General features: G+C 40.6%; 1 protein-coding gene across 2 annotated transcripts in view; it reads left to right on the forward strand.

The window, feature by feature from the left end:
* The window catches only part of KCNK10 (potassium two pore domain channel subfamily K member 10), a 153,599-nt gene that overhangs the window by 104,701 nt on the left and 33,353 nt on the right, over positions 1-15,545 (forward strand). For both annotated transcript variants that reach the window (XM_053603475.1, XM_053603474.1), the window contains exon 4: positions 4,373-4,533. In XM_053603475.1, coding sequence (XP_053459450.1) covers positions 4,373-4,533 — 161 coding nt within the window. The remainder of the gene's footprint in view (positions 1-4,372; positions 4,534-15,545) is intronic.

Here is a 15,545-nt window from a genome sequence, read left to right on the forward strand (position 1 = left end):
AGTTAGTAATCAATGGAGTCTAGCTTCATTCTCCAGGACCATCTAATTAATTTGTGGGGCCCAGTGCAAAATACAAATATGATCCCTTGTTAAAAAATGATAGAGAACATCGACCACAGGGCGTTAAATACCAAGCATGGGATACTTCTAGGTGTGGGGTGCTATGTGCTTTCACAGTCTACACAACCGTGATGCAGCCCTACAGTGTGCACACAGTCTGGTCCTGGAAAGCTCACTTTTAACAAAACAAGTAGTGCTGAACAGCACACATGAATAGAAAATGGAAGCTTACACGTGTTCCTCAGGCACAAGTCCTTTTTATTTATTTATTTATTTATTTTATTTTTATTGTTAATTCATAGCTGTGTACATTAGTGCAATCAAGGGGTACAATGTGCAGGTTTCATATACAATCTGACACAAGTCCTTTTTAAGTGTCAGCTTTCTCTTCACAAAGGACTTAGAATTGTTTTCTTGCTGGGGTAAACAGAACTGAACCTGTTTTGGTCCTGTTCACCATCTTTTTACTTATATATTGAGGTGAAGGTGAGAGTGGTCTCGCTCTGTTGCTCAGGCTTTGAACTCCTGGGCTCGAGGCAGCCTCCACACCCCAGCCTCCTGAGTAGCTGGGACTACAGGTGCACACCACCAGGCCCAGCTGACCCTGTTCATGGGTAACAGCTTCCTCTTGGTTTCTGTGTTTGTACTTGCTGGGCTGACCGTCTTCTGCTGAAAGTCATCAGATACCAGTTGGTTGAAATGTTTTGCTTTAGTTAAATCCAGTTCAGATGTTCTGGACTGGTTCTGCTGGACCGTTGTTCCTCTGGTATCATCCTCTCTCACTTCCCAGCCTCCATGGCTCCTACCTGCCCTAAGAGACACCCACGCCTCAAAGCCAGCTGTGGGGGCCCACTCACATCATTCAGACAATCTAACTCAAGGCACAGACATTCTCTCCCTTGTCCTGGTGTTGTGGGAGAATAGCGAAGTTTCTGAAGGGAAAATGGGAACTAGCCATCTGTTTTCTCCTGGGGTTTAGTTTTCCTGGAGACATATTGCTCAGAAACGATTCCCTCCCACAAAAAAGCACAGAGCACTATGCTAATTGCTAATACTTACTGAGTGCTTACTTAGCATCATGATGCACAAGTATTTAATCTTCATATGTCGCTCATGCTTCACATGCAATTCATTTAAACTTTAATAGCTATAAGGTGGGTGCTTTAATAGCCCACCTTTAGGATGAAGGAAGTGAGGCAGAGAGGGTAAGTGATGTGTCAAGACTGGAGAGTTTGTTAGTGGAAGAATTAGAACAGGGATCTGTGTAGGCTTGAGTCCTAGAACCTACAGACAACCATCACATCACCAGAATTCTATTGAGCATTGTGGAAGGATGGGCAGAGCAGCCTTATAGGCCGGGTATAACTAGAGCTCAAAATCTAGTAACGTGGCCTTGTCATTGCCTCAGAGCAAATTTAGCCGTAGTGACATAATTGAGGGTTAAATCATCTCTATTTACAGTTCCCTAGAGGCATAGAACACAGGCAGACACACACACACACACACACACACACGCCCATGTCTGAGATACAGCATTACTCAAGAATGGTAATTACTTTATGTCTATTAGAAAGTGTATCAAAGAAAGGTGGCCTTACATATAAAGACTTATTTGAATATTATATCACTTGTGCCCTTACCCAGGAACTTTAAGTTTATTTTAGTGTTTTAGTCATCAAAACACTGAACAAATGAGCAGCCAACTGTAATGATAATAATAATACTTTGCATTGTTATAGTACTTCACAGTACATAATTTTTTTTTCACATTTTCTTTGAATCCCTCAACTATGATTAGGAGAGGTTAGAGGGGTCTGAGGACAACCAGTTAGTATGAGGTAGAATTGGATCTGAATCCTGCATCCTTTTACTTCTCTCTGATGCTCTCTAGATGACATAGGAAATGTTCCATGACACGGAAATTTATCAAGGAAGTAGGGGCAGTCATCTCTGCAAGCTGGAGGAAGGCTGGGTAGCACTTGTCAGGATTAATGAGGCCTGTTCAGCAGGCTCAAAGCCTCAATTCGTTTCTTTATGAGCCATTTAGACTAAAAGACAACTTCTGTTCCCCAAAGTCAGGGGATGGTGAGACAGTCAAGCTAGAGTCTTGGTTGTTTCCACAAGTTCCAGAATGTTTCCAAGAGTCACCGTAAACCCTTTTCAATAGAGCTAGATTGATGTAAATTGGATTATTCTAGAGAGGAATGCTTGGGAAAATGATTTTGCCCAAGTTCCTGGAAGAACCTGAAAAAAGTTCTGAGAGCTTTCTTGTACATTTTAATCAAAGTCACGGTGAGTAAAAGATGAAGAGATAAGATTAGGAAGGTTGGCTTGAACACTCATTTAAGAATGGAAACTGGAATTTAGATAATTTGTGATAAGAGGTTTGGATGATTCAGAACAGAAAATTGAAAAGGTTCTGCTGGACTTTTTATTATTATTATTATTATTATTATTGTTGGGGATTCATTGAGGGTACAATAAGCCAGGTTACACTGATTGCAATTGTTAGGTAAAGTCCCTCTTGCAATCATGTCTTGCCTCCATAAAGTGTGGCACACACCAAGGCGCCACCCCCCTCCCTCCGTCCCTCTTTCTGCTCCCCCCCCATAACCTTAATTGTCATTAATTGTCCTCATATCAAAATTGAGTACATAGGATTCATGCTTCTCCATTCTTGTGATGTAAGATGTGAGCCAAATGTCTCATCCCCAAAGGCAGAAATGCACATTGAGTTCTCCAGGTCCATAGGTGGCTGAATGACGGATGAACCGTTAACATTTTCTTTACTGTATTACATTCCCAGTGTGACTCAATGGACCCAATGACTCACCCATTGTCTGGATTCAGAAATAGGCCCAACATAAGTTGCCCAAATTTGGGAGAATGGTTAGATGATTATCTGGATAGTAGTTAGCATAAGATTGTAATGCCAATCGGCATGAAATTGAGTATCAATTAATTTAGATTCTCATCTCTCCATAAATTGTGCTGATGTTATAAGCCTTTTTTTTTCTTCTGGCAATACTCTCTGTAACCCCATTCCTATAGAGTAGGTTCAGTTCCCTATACATAAGTTACCTATGTAATTGCAAAACTCTTAAGAATGCAGATGTTGTCGGTGGTGCCTGTGGTTCAAAGGAGTAGGGCGCTGGCCCCATATATACTGGAGGTGGTGGGTTCAAACCCAGCCCCAGCCAAAAACTGCAAAAAAAAAAAAATGCAGATGTTGTTATTATCAAAGCACGTTTAGAACCTATTAATAGACCTGACTATAAATAGATTCTTTTTTATTCAAATGTTCATCCTACCAACAAGCATTTATTTAGCACCTGTCCTCAGTGCAAAAGGTGGGTGGGGGAGAGGCAGACCTCAGAGATGGCATAGAGTTCTCAGTAAATAGGCAAAGAGAGCTAGGAGCTAAACTTCACTGTCAGTGGGAGAAGAAGGACAAAGTTCTTTTCTACTTTCCCCCTTTTCTAGGTTTCCCCAGCCTTGGGCTATATGATTCACGGGTCCTCTATGAATTTGTACTAGACCACGTTACCTCTTTAATGTGGAGCACTCATCACCCTTGAAGACAGCCCCAGTCTGTCCAGGTGGAGAGGATGTCCACAGATAAGACTGCAAAAGAGAAGTCTTGTCAAATCTAAAAAAGGCAATGGTAACTCCTTCCCAGATGTTCAGCTCTCCCTAAAGCAGACATGCCAATTACATCTGCTGTGTCTGAAAAAATGATCATTTTCCATCAGAAAAGCAGTTCTGAGTGACTGCAAGTTTCCTAAAATGTTTTCAGATCCAGGAAACCTTTATTTGTTTATTTATTTATTTATTTTGAGACAGAGTCTCATTATGTCACCCTCCGTAGAGTGCTGTGGCATCACAGCTCACAGCGACCTCAAACTCTTGAGCTTAAGCGATTTTCTTGCCTCAGTCTCCCAAGTAGCTGGGACTACAGGCACCTGCCACAACACCCAGCTATTTTTTTGTTGTAGTTGTCATTGTTGTTTTTAGCAGGCCTGGGCTGGGTTCGAACCCACCAGCTCTGGTGTATGTGGCCGGCACCCTGGCCGCTGAGCTACAGGTGCCAAGCTGATCCAGGAAACCTTAAAAACTGTACAAGGAGAGAAGCAAGAGAAGCAATGGAGCAATGTTCCGACTGTATCGACCCTTTGAAACGAACTTCTATTCCCTAAAGCTTGTGAAGTGGAGGGAATGTATAAACCTTTTAAAAAAGTGTGTGGATTCTTGTGTGGTTAGTACTCTAATTTCTCTGCCACTCTTCCTCTCTCTTTTTAATATTTCTCACCAGGGTATGGGAATATTGCTCCAAGCACTGAAGGAGGCAAAATCTTTTGTATTTTATATGCCATCTTTGGAATTCCACTCTTTGGTTTCTTATTGGCTGGAATTGGAGACCAACTTGGAACCATCTTTGGGAAAAGCATTGCAAGAGTGGAGAAAGTCTTTCGAGTGAGTATTGCTTCCTATTTGCACCCTAACCACTACTATCCAGTTGGCTGTAGCCTGACAGGATCCAGAGCAGTATCAGGGCCATCGTCTGCTTTTAATGGAATAGTTCAATGTCATGATTGTATGTTCTGCTTTGGCCAATGGCAATCAGAGACACTGAGCCCAAACTCCCTCCTCTTGCCTAGCTTCGTGTTTTAGAGGGTTTTTCTGCAATCACAATAGAGGGGAGTTAAGAATGAATTTACCCATACGGATTTTCTGAAGTGGTGAGACAAACTCAGTTTCTCCCTGAAGATGGAAGATGGGTTCCTTGTTGTGTTTGCGGTGAAGTAGAGAACTGTCAGTCCATCGATGTTGTTATTGGTGCTTCTTCACTCTATCTTATTTCCAACCACAGCATCTTCAGACTAATCCCGGTTTCCTCTAGAAGCTTGCATTCTCCAGACATGGTTCTGTGCATTGCACCTGTCTCCTAATGGCCTCTCCCTCTCCCTCCTCCCACTGCTGAGTGCTCCTCAGCACTCAGGATTAGTAATAATTAGCTCCTCAGCAATAGTACCCTGATGTATGATTTTATACTACAGTGTTAATGATTGCCATTGCCTCACTGGGCATTTTCTCCCATGTCGGGAATATTTATCTTTCAACAAGGGACAAAAGTCTCAACTCAAGGAATTTATTTACTAAGGATGGTATTCCTGGCATCAGCGATAAGCATGTGGAGCAGATGAGTGATTGACTTGGGGTTCCTGAAACCCTTTAACTCACACTCATTCATATGATTTCACAGAACACTTATTTTGCTTAGGTGTAAGGTCATTTCTGCTCTCTTACTCAGTGTTTACCTCATTCTCAAGCCTTTCAAACCTGCTTCAGAGAATTCTTTCTTATGATGACAATATTTAAAAATGACATCTAGAAATGATGGGCAGAGATAGCTCAGTAGTAATCTCTAAAGCTGAGATTTCCTCCCCTCTGAGATAAGAACTCTCAGACTTTGAGTTCAAGACTGTGTCTCTGAAATCCCAGTTTATACTTCTCTTTATAATATAAGAGAGTCTCCCAGTTGAGAAGTGTCAGAGTTTTTTTGTTTGTTTGTTTTTTTGTTTTTTGTTTGTTTGTTTATTAAGAGGAGAGTGAGAGGAATAAGGCTCCATAGCTGGATGAGAGCTACTGTTTATAAGCTCAGGGATCCTGGATAAGTAAACTGCCTCAGTTTACTCATCCACAAAAGGGTATAGAACTTAAATCTACTTTATAAGGTTTTGGTGATGATTAAATGAAATAGTGTGTGTGAAACAACTTGGCACAGGGCCAGACACATAGAGCCCAAAGTTGCTGGGCACTCTGTCTCACAAGTCATTGTGGGCAGGGTAGCTCCTCATTCAGGTTTCACTGAATATCACCGTGCTGTGTGTTTTATTAGAATGTCCCACAGCCTTTGCTCCCTAAGCCCCGGGGCTCATTAGAGTGAACACCTGGGGCTTCGGTGGTCACCATGGAAACCGGCAGTGCTCAGCTTCTCTGCTTCTCAGATGTTTCGTTCTCCCTGCCCTGGACATGGCAGCCCTGTCTCAGAGCTGTTTTAAACTTCTCAGAGGTACCCTCTTAGCTACCACCTTGCGGTTCTTTAAGTTTGGACTAAAAGCTTTTGAAATCCCCCTTTGCCAAAAAATTCTAATTACTGTATTCTAACTGAGGGACATCGTAATTGTTTGGACTACATCTGCTACTAAATCTGGGGACTTAGTTTCCCCTAATTTGAATTTCAGACAGAGTGGTACTATTCTCCTCCTCCCTAAAGCTGCCTCTTAAATGGGTCATTCAACAGATTCTGGGACTGAGCCTTAAAAACCTCACATTTCATCTTTATGCTGATTGCTCAGTTTTCCTATAGCGCCATCAAAGACCAGGAGTCTTTTAGGAAGGCCTGACAGATGTAAATTATTGAATTGGCAGCACAAAAGGAATGCATTTGCCAAATGTTGGAGGGTGGCTGTTGGAAGGAGTGACTGAATTCGAAGAGGAATATAAGCAGATTTCCTGAATATACAATTGATCCTACATGTAAAGTTTGGTAGAAAATTTCTAAGTTCTTTGCCGTTCATTTAAACTACATTTGAAAGGCCAGTTACCGATAGGTGATTAATTGGGAAGTTAAAATTATATACACTAAGAAAGCTTGGGGGTGTGAATTCTTACTTTTCATGGGGAAAGTTTACTTACCTTTTTCCTGCTTAATGATTATTAAACCTTTGTCTTCATTGATTATGTTTCCTCTCAGCTCTTGGGAAGAGAGGATTTATTGTGGAGCAAAAATAAAATAGAAACTTGGCCTTCATCTTGAGGTGACTCTAGTTTGGGTCTTTCCAACACATCTCAGGTCTGATCCTTGTTCTAAAGAATTAAAGAGGAGTATTGAATTACTTAAGAATGCTTTCAGTTGCAGAATAATAAAATGCCTGACTGTTGGGGTTTTTATGGAATGAATAAATAAAAACTCTTTCTTCTCCTCTGGAGTTCAGAGCTACTTGGAAATAGAGGAGTCAAATGGAGAGCAGAATGTCAGCTTTATTGCTGATAAGCTGATCCAGAGAATGTAGCTTTAGCTCTGTTGCCAAAAGGTCCACTTTATTGTAAATTAAGACTTCCTGCTATATTGGTTTTCTATTGCTGCGCACAAATGACCACACTTATAGCAGCTTAAAACAATTTTAAATGGCCATAATGTGCTGCCATTTAGAATGTTTAATTTTGCTTTCAGAAGATGTTCAAAAATAAGGGGAAAAAAACATGCCAAATTATTTCAACATGTGTAACCACACCAAAATTGGTGAAGTGAAATCAAAATAAGAGTGCTCACAAAATTTTTAAACTGGGTGTGCAAACCAAGTAAAATATTAAACTAATATTTTAGTTTAAGATGTGTAGAAAGAACCAAAAATGAATGTAACAGAAAAGACACGCATCACAGACAAAATGTAAATTCTATAGAAACCAGAGTACTCAAACCAGAAAGATGCTTGCTTTTCTAGCAGAAAGAGCCTTCCTAAAACAAAAACAAAGCTCCCCACTTTGATAGTCACAAAAGAGATACGGGAGTTCCTTTATTTAAGGTAGCCTCATAACCAAGCTCAGATTCTGCATAAAGTTTGAAACAAAACAAAACCAAAAAGCCTCAAAACAAACAAACAAAAACTCACCAAAGGAAAGGAGCCCAAGAATCTCATTTCACTGGAGCCAAAAAGGTAACTCACAGATGTGGAGCACAAAGGGCTCAGGTAGTATCACACCTGATTCCAGGGGCCTCTGATTCCTATGAGGGGAGCTCACTTCCATCCCACTTCCGACACCATTTATGTCACCTTCTATAACAGCCAAAGAGAGGCTCATTAAAAGAAAATCATATTTATTCAAGAATGGGCATTGCAGTGGTAATACACATGCCACAGTGAACTGTGTATGTATTCAGGGAGGTAAAGGAAGACAAATATTTTTAAAGGAAAAATGAGAAAGATGACATAATTGTTTTGAGATAATTACCTTGGCTGTAGGGATCAATAAGTGTACGACCAGTCCAGGGTTGGAGGGGCAGTTGCTGGGCAGGGGTATTTTTTTTGGCAGAAGTATTTTTTTAGTGTAAGGTTGTAATGATCTTTGTGCAAGGCTGTGTTTTTTTCAGAGTCTTTTATGATATTATAGTTCTTATTATCCAGGCTTTGTGCATGAGAACCCTCCCTTTCTAGCCTTCCCTGGCTCTGTTGGTCAGAATTTTTAACATAAGTAACTATTTTGATTCTGACAACTTCCACACTCCCAATACTGATTAATAATCGGTTAAGAATTTGGACCCTTAACCTCACATAGCAAGAAGCCTGGAGATAGGTTGAATCAGAATGGTGCCACCAGTTCTACAATGTCAGTTATACCAAGATTTGTTCTCTCTCTCTGCTCTGTTCTCCCTGGCATGTTGGCCCTTCATGCTCAGGCTTGTCAACTCATGGTTGCAAGATGGATGCCTCATGACCAAACATCACGTCTTCACCCAACCTCATTGAAGGAAAGATAAAAAGAACCTCTTTAAAAAAAAAATATTTTTAAGAGGAGTTTTATATTTACAGCAAAATTGAGAGGAAAGTACAGATATCCCATATGCTCCTTGCCCCCACATGTGCATGGCCTTCCAGAGTGGTACATTTGTTACAATGTACAACTTCCCCTTCCAGAGTGGTACATTTGTTACAATTAATGAGCCTACATCAACACATTACCACCCAGAGTGAATAATTTACCTAAGAGTTTACTTTTGGTTTTGCAAGTCTATGGATTTGGGCAAATTTTATAGTGATGTGTATCTGCTATTAATAGTATCATCCAAAGTATTTCACTCTCCTTAAAATCCTCTGCCTATTCATGTCTCCCTCTCCGCTAACCACTGACAAACCCTCATCTTTTTACTCTCTCTGTGGTTTTGCCTTTTCCAGAATGTCATATAGTTGGAATCATATTGTATGTAGACTTTTTCAAGTTAGTAATATGCATTGAAATTTCCTACGTGTCTTTTTATGGCTTGACAGCTCATTTCTTTTTAGCACTGCATACTATTCCATTTTCTGGATGTACTACATTTTATCGCTATTTATACATTCCTCTCCTAAAGCACATCTTGGTTGCTTCCAAGTTTTGGCAATTATAAATAAAGCTGCTGTAAACATGCCTATGCAGGTTTTTTGTGGGGACATAAATCTTTAATGTCTTTGGATAAGTATAAAGGTGTGTGATTGCTTGATCACATGATAAGAGTATGTTTAATTGTGTAAGAAACGGCCAAACTGTTTTCCAAGGGGGCTGCACAGTTCTTCATTCCCCCAGCAATGAATGAGAGTTCCTATTGCTCCACATCTTCATCAGCATTTGCTGTTGTCATGTTCTGGATTTTTGAATTCTAAGTGTGTGGTGGTATCTCACTTTAATTCGCATTTCCCTGATGATACGCCATGTGGAACATCTTTTCATATGCTTATGTACCATCTTTGGTGAGGTGTTTGTTAAGGATTTTGGCCTATTTTTAAATTGGGCTGTTTGTTTTCTTTTCTTCTTCTTTTTTTTTTGAGACAGAGTCTCATTTTGTCACCCTCAGTAGAGTGTTGTGGTGTCACAGCTCACAGCAACCTCAAACTTTTGGCCTCAAGCAATTATCTTGCCTCAGCCTCCCAAGTAGCTGGGACTACAGGCACCTGCCACAACGCCTGGCTGTTTTTCAAGACAAGGTCTCGCTCTGGCTCAGGCTGGTCTCGAACCTGTGAGCTCAGACAATCCACCTGTCTTGGCCTCCTAGAGTGCTAGGATTGTAGGCATGAGCCACTGTGCCAGGCCTGTTTATTTTCTTATTGTTGAGTTTTGAGAGTTCTGTATACATTTTGAATTGCAGTCCTTTAACAGATATATCCTTTGCAAATGTTTTCTACCAGTGTGTGTGTGTGTGTGTGTGTGTGTGTGTGTGTGTGTGTTTCATTCTTTTGATAGTATCTGCAACAGAGAAGAAGTTTTTAACTTTAATGAAGTCCAGTTTATCAATTACTTCTTTTATGGATTGTGTTTTTGTTGTCATATTTAAAAAGTCATCACCAAACCCCAGGTCATCTAGATTTTTTTCCTATGTTCTCTTCTAGGATTTTGATAGTTTTGCATTTTACACTTAGCTATTTTGAGCATTTTAAGTTAATTTTTATGAAGGGTATAAGTCTGTACTTAACGGCCATCCTCTTCGCGTGTGGATGTTTCATTGTTCCAGCACTATTTGTTGAAAAGACACTTTTCTCCATTGTATTGTCTTTGCTCCTTTGTCAAAGACAAGTTGACTTTACATGAGTCTATTTTTTGCACTCTCTGTTCTATTCCATTGATCTATTTGTCTTTTCTTTCCCTTCATGCTATCTTGATTATTGTAGCTTTATACTAAGTATTGAAGTTAGTGTCAGTCCTGCAATTTCCTTCTTCTCTTTTAATATCATGTTGGCAGGGATTCTTTTTAGAAAAAAGTTTCCCCAGAAATTACCCTGCAAACTTCCCTTTCTATCTCATTGCTTGGAGTTGGGTCACATGGCCATTTCCACCTACAAGGGAGGATAGCAAAGCAAGTATCTGATGAAGGACACCGATACTCCCATGATTGACTTATACCAGTGATTCTTAAAGTATGGCCCCTCAAACATCAATACCATCATCCCCAGACCAGGAGCATCAGCTTTCACTGAAAACTTGCTAGAAGTGAAAGCTCTTGGAGGGCTTGGAGCCAAGCAATCTGTGTTTACCAAGCTTTCCAGGTGATTCTGATTCCTGTAAAGTTTGAGAACCCCTTGAGTAGAGGAATCATTTTTCATCTTTGGGGGCTGAACACGTTGCTGTGATGAACAAAATTAGAATTCAGTTAGCACAGAAAAAATTGTGGTAAGTATCTGCTCCAGCTGTCAGTTAACTACAAGGCACAGGGACCACTCACTGGGAAGTTGTCTTCTTTTCTTCTTGTAAATTGGTGGCCTTTGGGATCATCGAATCAGTTAGGGGAGGCCAGCTTGTGCTCTGATAACACACAAACAGTTTACTCTCACTCCTGGCCAGGTCTTCAGTGTCTGCAGTTTGCTATGGCAGGGGAAGAGAGCTGGGCATTTCACACTGGTTCTTAAAACCTTTGGCCTCTAGTCAGAGCCCATTAGCCTGTACCAGCTACATGGCCCACCTGTAACTGCAAAGAGGGCCTAGAATGTGTTGTTTCATCTCCAGGAATGGGAAGGGATGGGAAAATTGTTGAGAACTAGTGTTGTGTATACACATTTCCTGGGCTATACCTTTGGGCCCTACTCTGGGGTGACAAAAGCATCTCTGGCATTTAGATGCAAATGGCTTGTGCATCACTTTTTGGGAAATACTACCACTGTGAGACTCATTATTCACATCATTATTCTTTCAGTGACTTGCCTGGAGCCACACAGCGAGTTGGGGGCAGGACCTTGGTTAGAACCAGTAATCCTGCCTTAGCCTCTTCCAGGTGGACTGAAAATATGAATGTCAGATACATTAATCCACATATTGACACTAATGTAGAGTTTAGAATTGTTTAGCACACCATGCTAAGTATGGTAAAAATAATTCTTCCTAGCTTTCCAAGGGGGGAGATCTGGGCAGTTAGCTGGGAAGGTCGATTATTTGGGATTAAGCAGGCTGACACATTGGATTCCCAGGCAGGTTCTAGAAGTGGGCAGTTCTCTCCCCTACTTCTTGTGGGCCAGGCTGACTGTCACTTAATTGAATGCTGTAGGAGAACAGGTCACATTTTTGACTGGATTTCATTTTCTTACTCCAAGTTGGATTTTGGCAGCTGCCTCTGTTTATCAAGCTCAACTACAGGCTTTCTGATATTTCCTTTAAAACGAAAGGATGCTTTTTTTTTGGGGGGGGGAGCTTTCCCTAAGGATATGACAGAAATGTTTATTTGCTTTTAAATCCAAAGGACAAATAATAAAACATTACCCTAGACTTATCTGTGCCACGATTACTTGGGAACTTTAGGAGCTGCCAAATGTTTAAGATAGGGTGGTGACAATCTCAGTGTGCTAATCATGTTCAATTGGTGGGCTAATCAATAACTTTGGATTATAGGAAAGGGCAAATGGTGGAAACCAAAGACTCCCACATGCCTCTGCCATCAAGGAAAGACTTTAAAGCGCACATTTGGCAGGAGGCTTCTTCTTTTCACAAGGTGTCTTTGAACTAACATCTAGCAGCAAAGTGGTTAACTTAAAATGATTATTATTTGAAGCAAGAGAAAATCCTTGTTTTGGAAACTGGGTGTTATTTTCAGCTTCATGGCTTCACTACAGATCCCGATACCTATTGGAGTGAAAATGTTCACTGGATATCAGTTATGCACACTAGCGGCACGCCCAAATGGGCAGGTTGAATTGTTAAAGAAATGACTGCCTTTCAGTGGTGTAAAAAAGATGTAATGTTGGTTAAATTCAGTTTATGACTTTGGGAAAGGGCCCGTGTGTCTGTCTGTGTGTAGTTGTGTCTGTCTGCATCTATAACATGCCTGCATGAGTGAAAACCTTATTATAAATCCCAGACAAACAATTCAGTAGGATTCATGTTACATAGATAATGTGAATTTCTTTTATTAGCGAGAAGACTCAGGTTTTAATATGAAAGATTACCTTCTTACTTTCCCTAAGGGATGAAAAGGAGGTGGGAGGTAATTATTATAAAATGCAAACAATTTTAAAGCTTTATCAACCAAATCTTTTCCAAATTAGTTTAAGGATATTATCTAGCCTTAAGGATAAGCCCAGAATGTACATTTGGGACATCCACAAAGCAGACTGCACAGCCTCTCTTGACAACAGCCTGTGACACAGTTTTTCCATGGATGGTCCTTTTCTGCCTTCTTCTAACATTGGCAGTGCCTCAGTTAGAAGGCACTCATTAGAATGTGCCTCAGTACTATTGATAGTTTGGCCTGGGTGATTCTTTGTCATAGGGGCTGTCCTGTCATTGTAGGAAGTTTACCAGCATCCATGGTCTCTACTCACTACATGCCAACATCATGAGTGCCCATAGTTATAACAGCCGAAAATGGCTCCAGACATTTCTAAATGTCCAAAATTGCCCTAGTTAAAAACCACAGCTCTACTGGGATGTGAGGAGTTAATTGCCCCGCTGTCCCCAAGGTGCGTCTTCTACATGAGCCCTGCGGTCTCCACCTGTGGTCCTGACCACTTCCTCAATGTGAGAGCCATTTCTGCCCAGAGCTCTCTTCTCTCAGATGAGTCTTTAAGGAGGGTATTTGACATTTTATACTCTGGGAATAAGATCATGTCTCATCAATAAGGGAAAATGCTTGGAGACTTAATTCTGGTGCATGTACATAATGATACATGGTTCTGCTGTTATTCTTTAGTGGGCAAACAGTCTTGACACTAGCTTTAACTGACCCCCTGGGGACTAATGTATGACTCTTCCTCTTTCTCAGCTCATCTTTGGTGTTTCCTTTGCCTTCTGAGATTACTGTAGGTGGCCTTAATGGCCTTTAAAGTATACTTTCACTTTTTTCTGTAAACAGTAAAGTTATCAAATTCTGCTTAAAATATAATTACTTAAAATATTGCCTGGACAGTGTTTAGCATTCAAATATCATTCAGGTAGCTTTAACAGAGTTTCTGTCTTTTTTTTTTCCTGGCAATCTTTGATCACGGGTAACTTCTGGGGTGGGAAATACTCATTAACTCCCTAACTATGTAGGGATCTCTTTAGGGAGCCTTGTTTTTTCATTTGTCCAACAGGATTTGGTTGAGGTCAGAGTGAATATTATGGCATCTCAGTGTCAAAGTCTAGAAATAACTCACTAATGTGTTTTGCCCCAGTTTATTATGTCAGACACAGGGCAATGAGCTTTACTTAAAGTAAACCATACAATACCCCCTTCAAAGAGACCATTATTGTTTCTTAATTTTATGAGGTTGGAATGCTTATACTGGTTCTGGGACTTGTCCAAGGTCACCCAGGCCATAAGTGACAGAGCTCTCTCTGTCCCAAGGCGCAGGCACAGACTAGTCATTTCACTATACTTGTCTCCTTTCTCTTGTAGAAACAGCATCTGATGGTTCAGAGGGTTTTATGCAAGACCCAGGGACAGGTAAAGATAGCTAATAGAGAGAAAGTTAACACTGGCTCTGTCTGCTTTCAAAGGGTTTTAGTTGTCCAGCGCTATGCTCTCCATAAGTGCATTGAATTCTGATTCTTTGTGCACCTGCTCTATCTCCCCAATACCATTGTTTGTTATTATAAACACACAATTCTTCTTGGTGTTCTCTGTGCTTGGAGACTCAACTTAGATTTACATGCCCTCTGGGTCCCATCTTCCACGTGACTAATACAGAGTGGGTTTATAAAAGAGGGGACTGTCCTGTCCTGACAGCTGGCTTATGTTGGCCCTCCCTCACAAGAGCAGTTGCCAGGCAGAAATACCCTACACTCTCTGTTCTTCATACTGTTGCTTCACTTTGGACAACTCCCTAGTGCTGAAACCAAAATAAAGCACACAGCTCAAAGCCAAGCCTCTCAGCAAGCTAGGGTAGGTGGCCTTGCCCTCCAAAAGCATTCTTCTTTTTATGGGTTAATCAGATTGCTTCAACACTCTGCTTCAATGGTTTTGAAAACATGGAGTTTGAAGGCATCAACACCAAGTTTTTTTTGTTTTTTGTTTTTTTTTAGAAATCATAAAATATGGCATTCATTAAGTAAAATAGCTGGTAACACTAATGAAATGAAAATTGAACAGAATAATAATACCAAGCTAGAGGACAATTAAGCGACTAAACATCATGATTGGATACACAAAATTTCCTCCCTCCCTCCCTTCCTTCCTTTTCTAATTCTTTTTTTTTTTTATTGTTGAATCATAGCTGTGTACATTAGTGCAATCGCCTGTACCCATTCTAAGATGCACCATAGATGTGGCCCCACCCATTACACTCCCTCCACTAAAACCTCCCCCCTCCCTTCCCCTTCCTTGGCCCTTTCCTCATATTCTTGTGCTATAGTTGGGTTATAGCCTTCATATGAAAGCTATAAATTAGCTTCATGGTGGGGCTGAGTAATTGGATACTTTTCTGCCATTCCTGAGATACTTTGCTAAGAAGAATATGTTCCAGCTCCATCCATGTAAACATGAAAGAGGTAAAGTCTCCATCTTTCTTTAAGGTTGCATAGTATTCCATGGTATACATGTACCACAATTTGCTAGTCCATTCGTGGGTCGATGGGCACCTGGGCTTCTTCCATGACTTAGCAATTATGAATTGGGCTGCAATAAACATTCTGGTACAGATGTCTTTGTTATATTGTGACTTTTGGTCTTCTGGGTATAAACCTAGTAAAGGAATTATAGGATCTAATGGCAGGTCTATTTTTAGGTCTCTAAGTATTCTCCAAACATCCTTCCAGAAGGAACGTAT

Source organism: Nycticebus coucang, chromosome 9, assembly GCF_027406575.1.
Source record: "Nycticebus coucang isolate mNycCou1 chromosome 9, mNycCou1.pri, whole genome shotgun sequence".
NCBI lineage: Eukaryota > Metazoa > Chordata > Mammalia > Primates > Lorisidae > Nycticebus > Nycticebus coucang.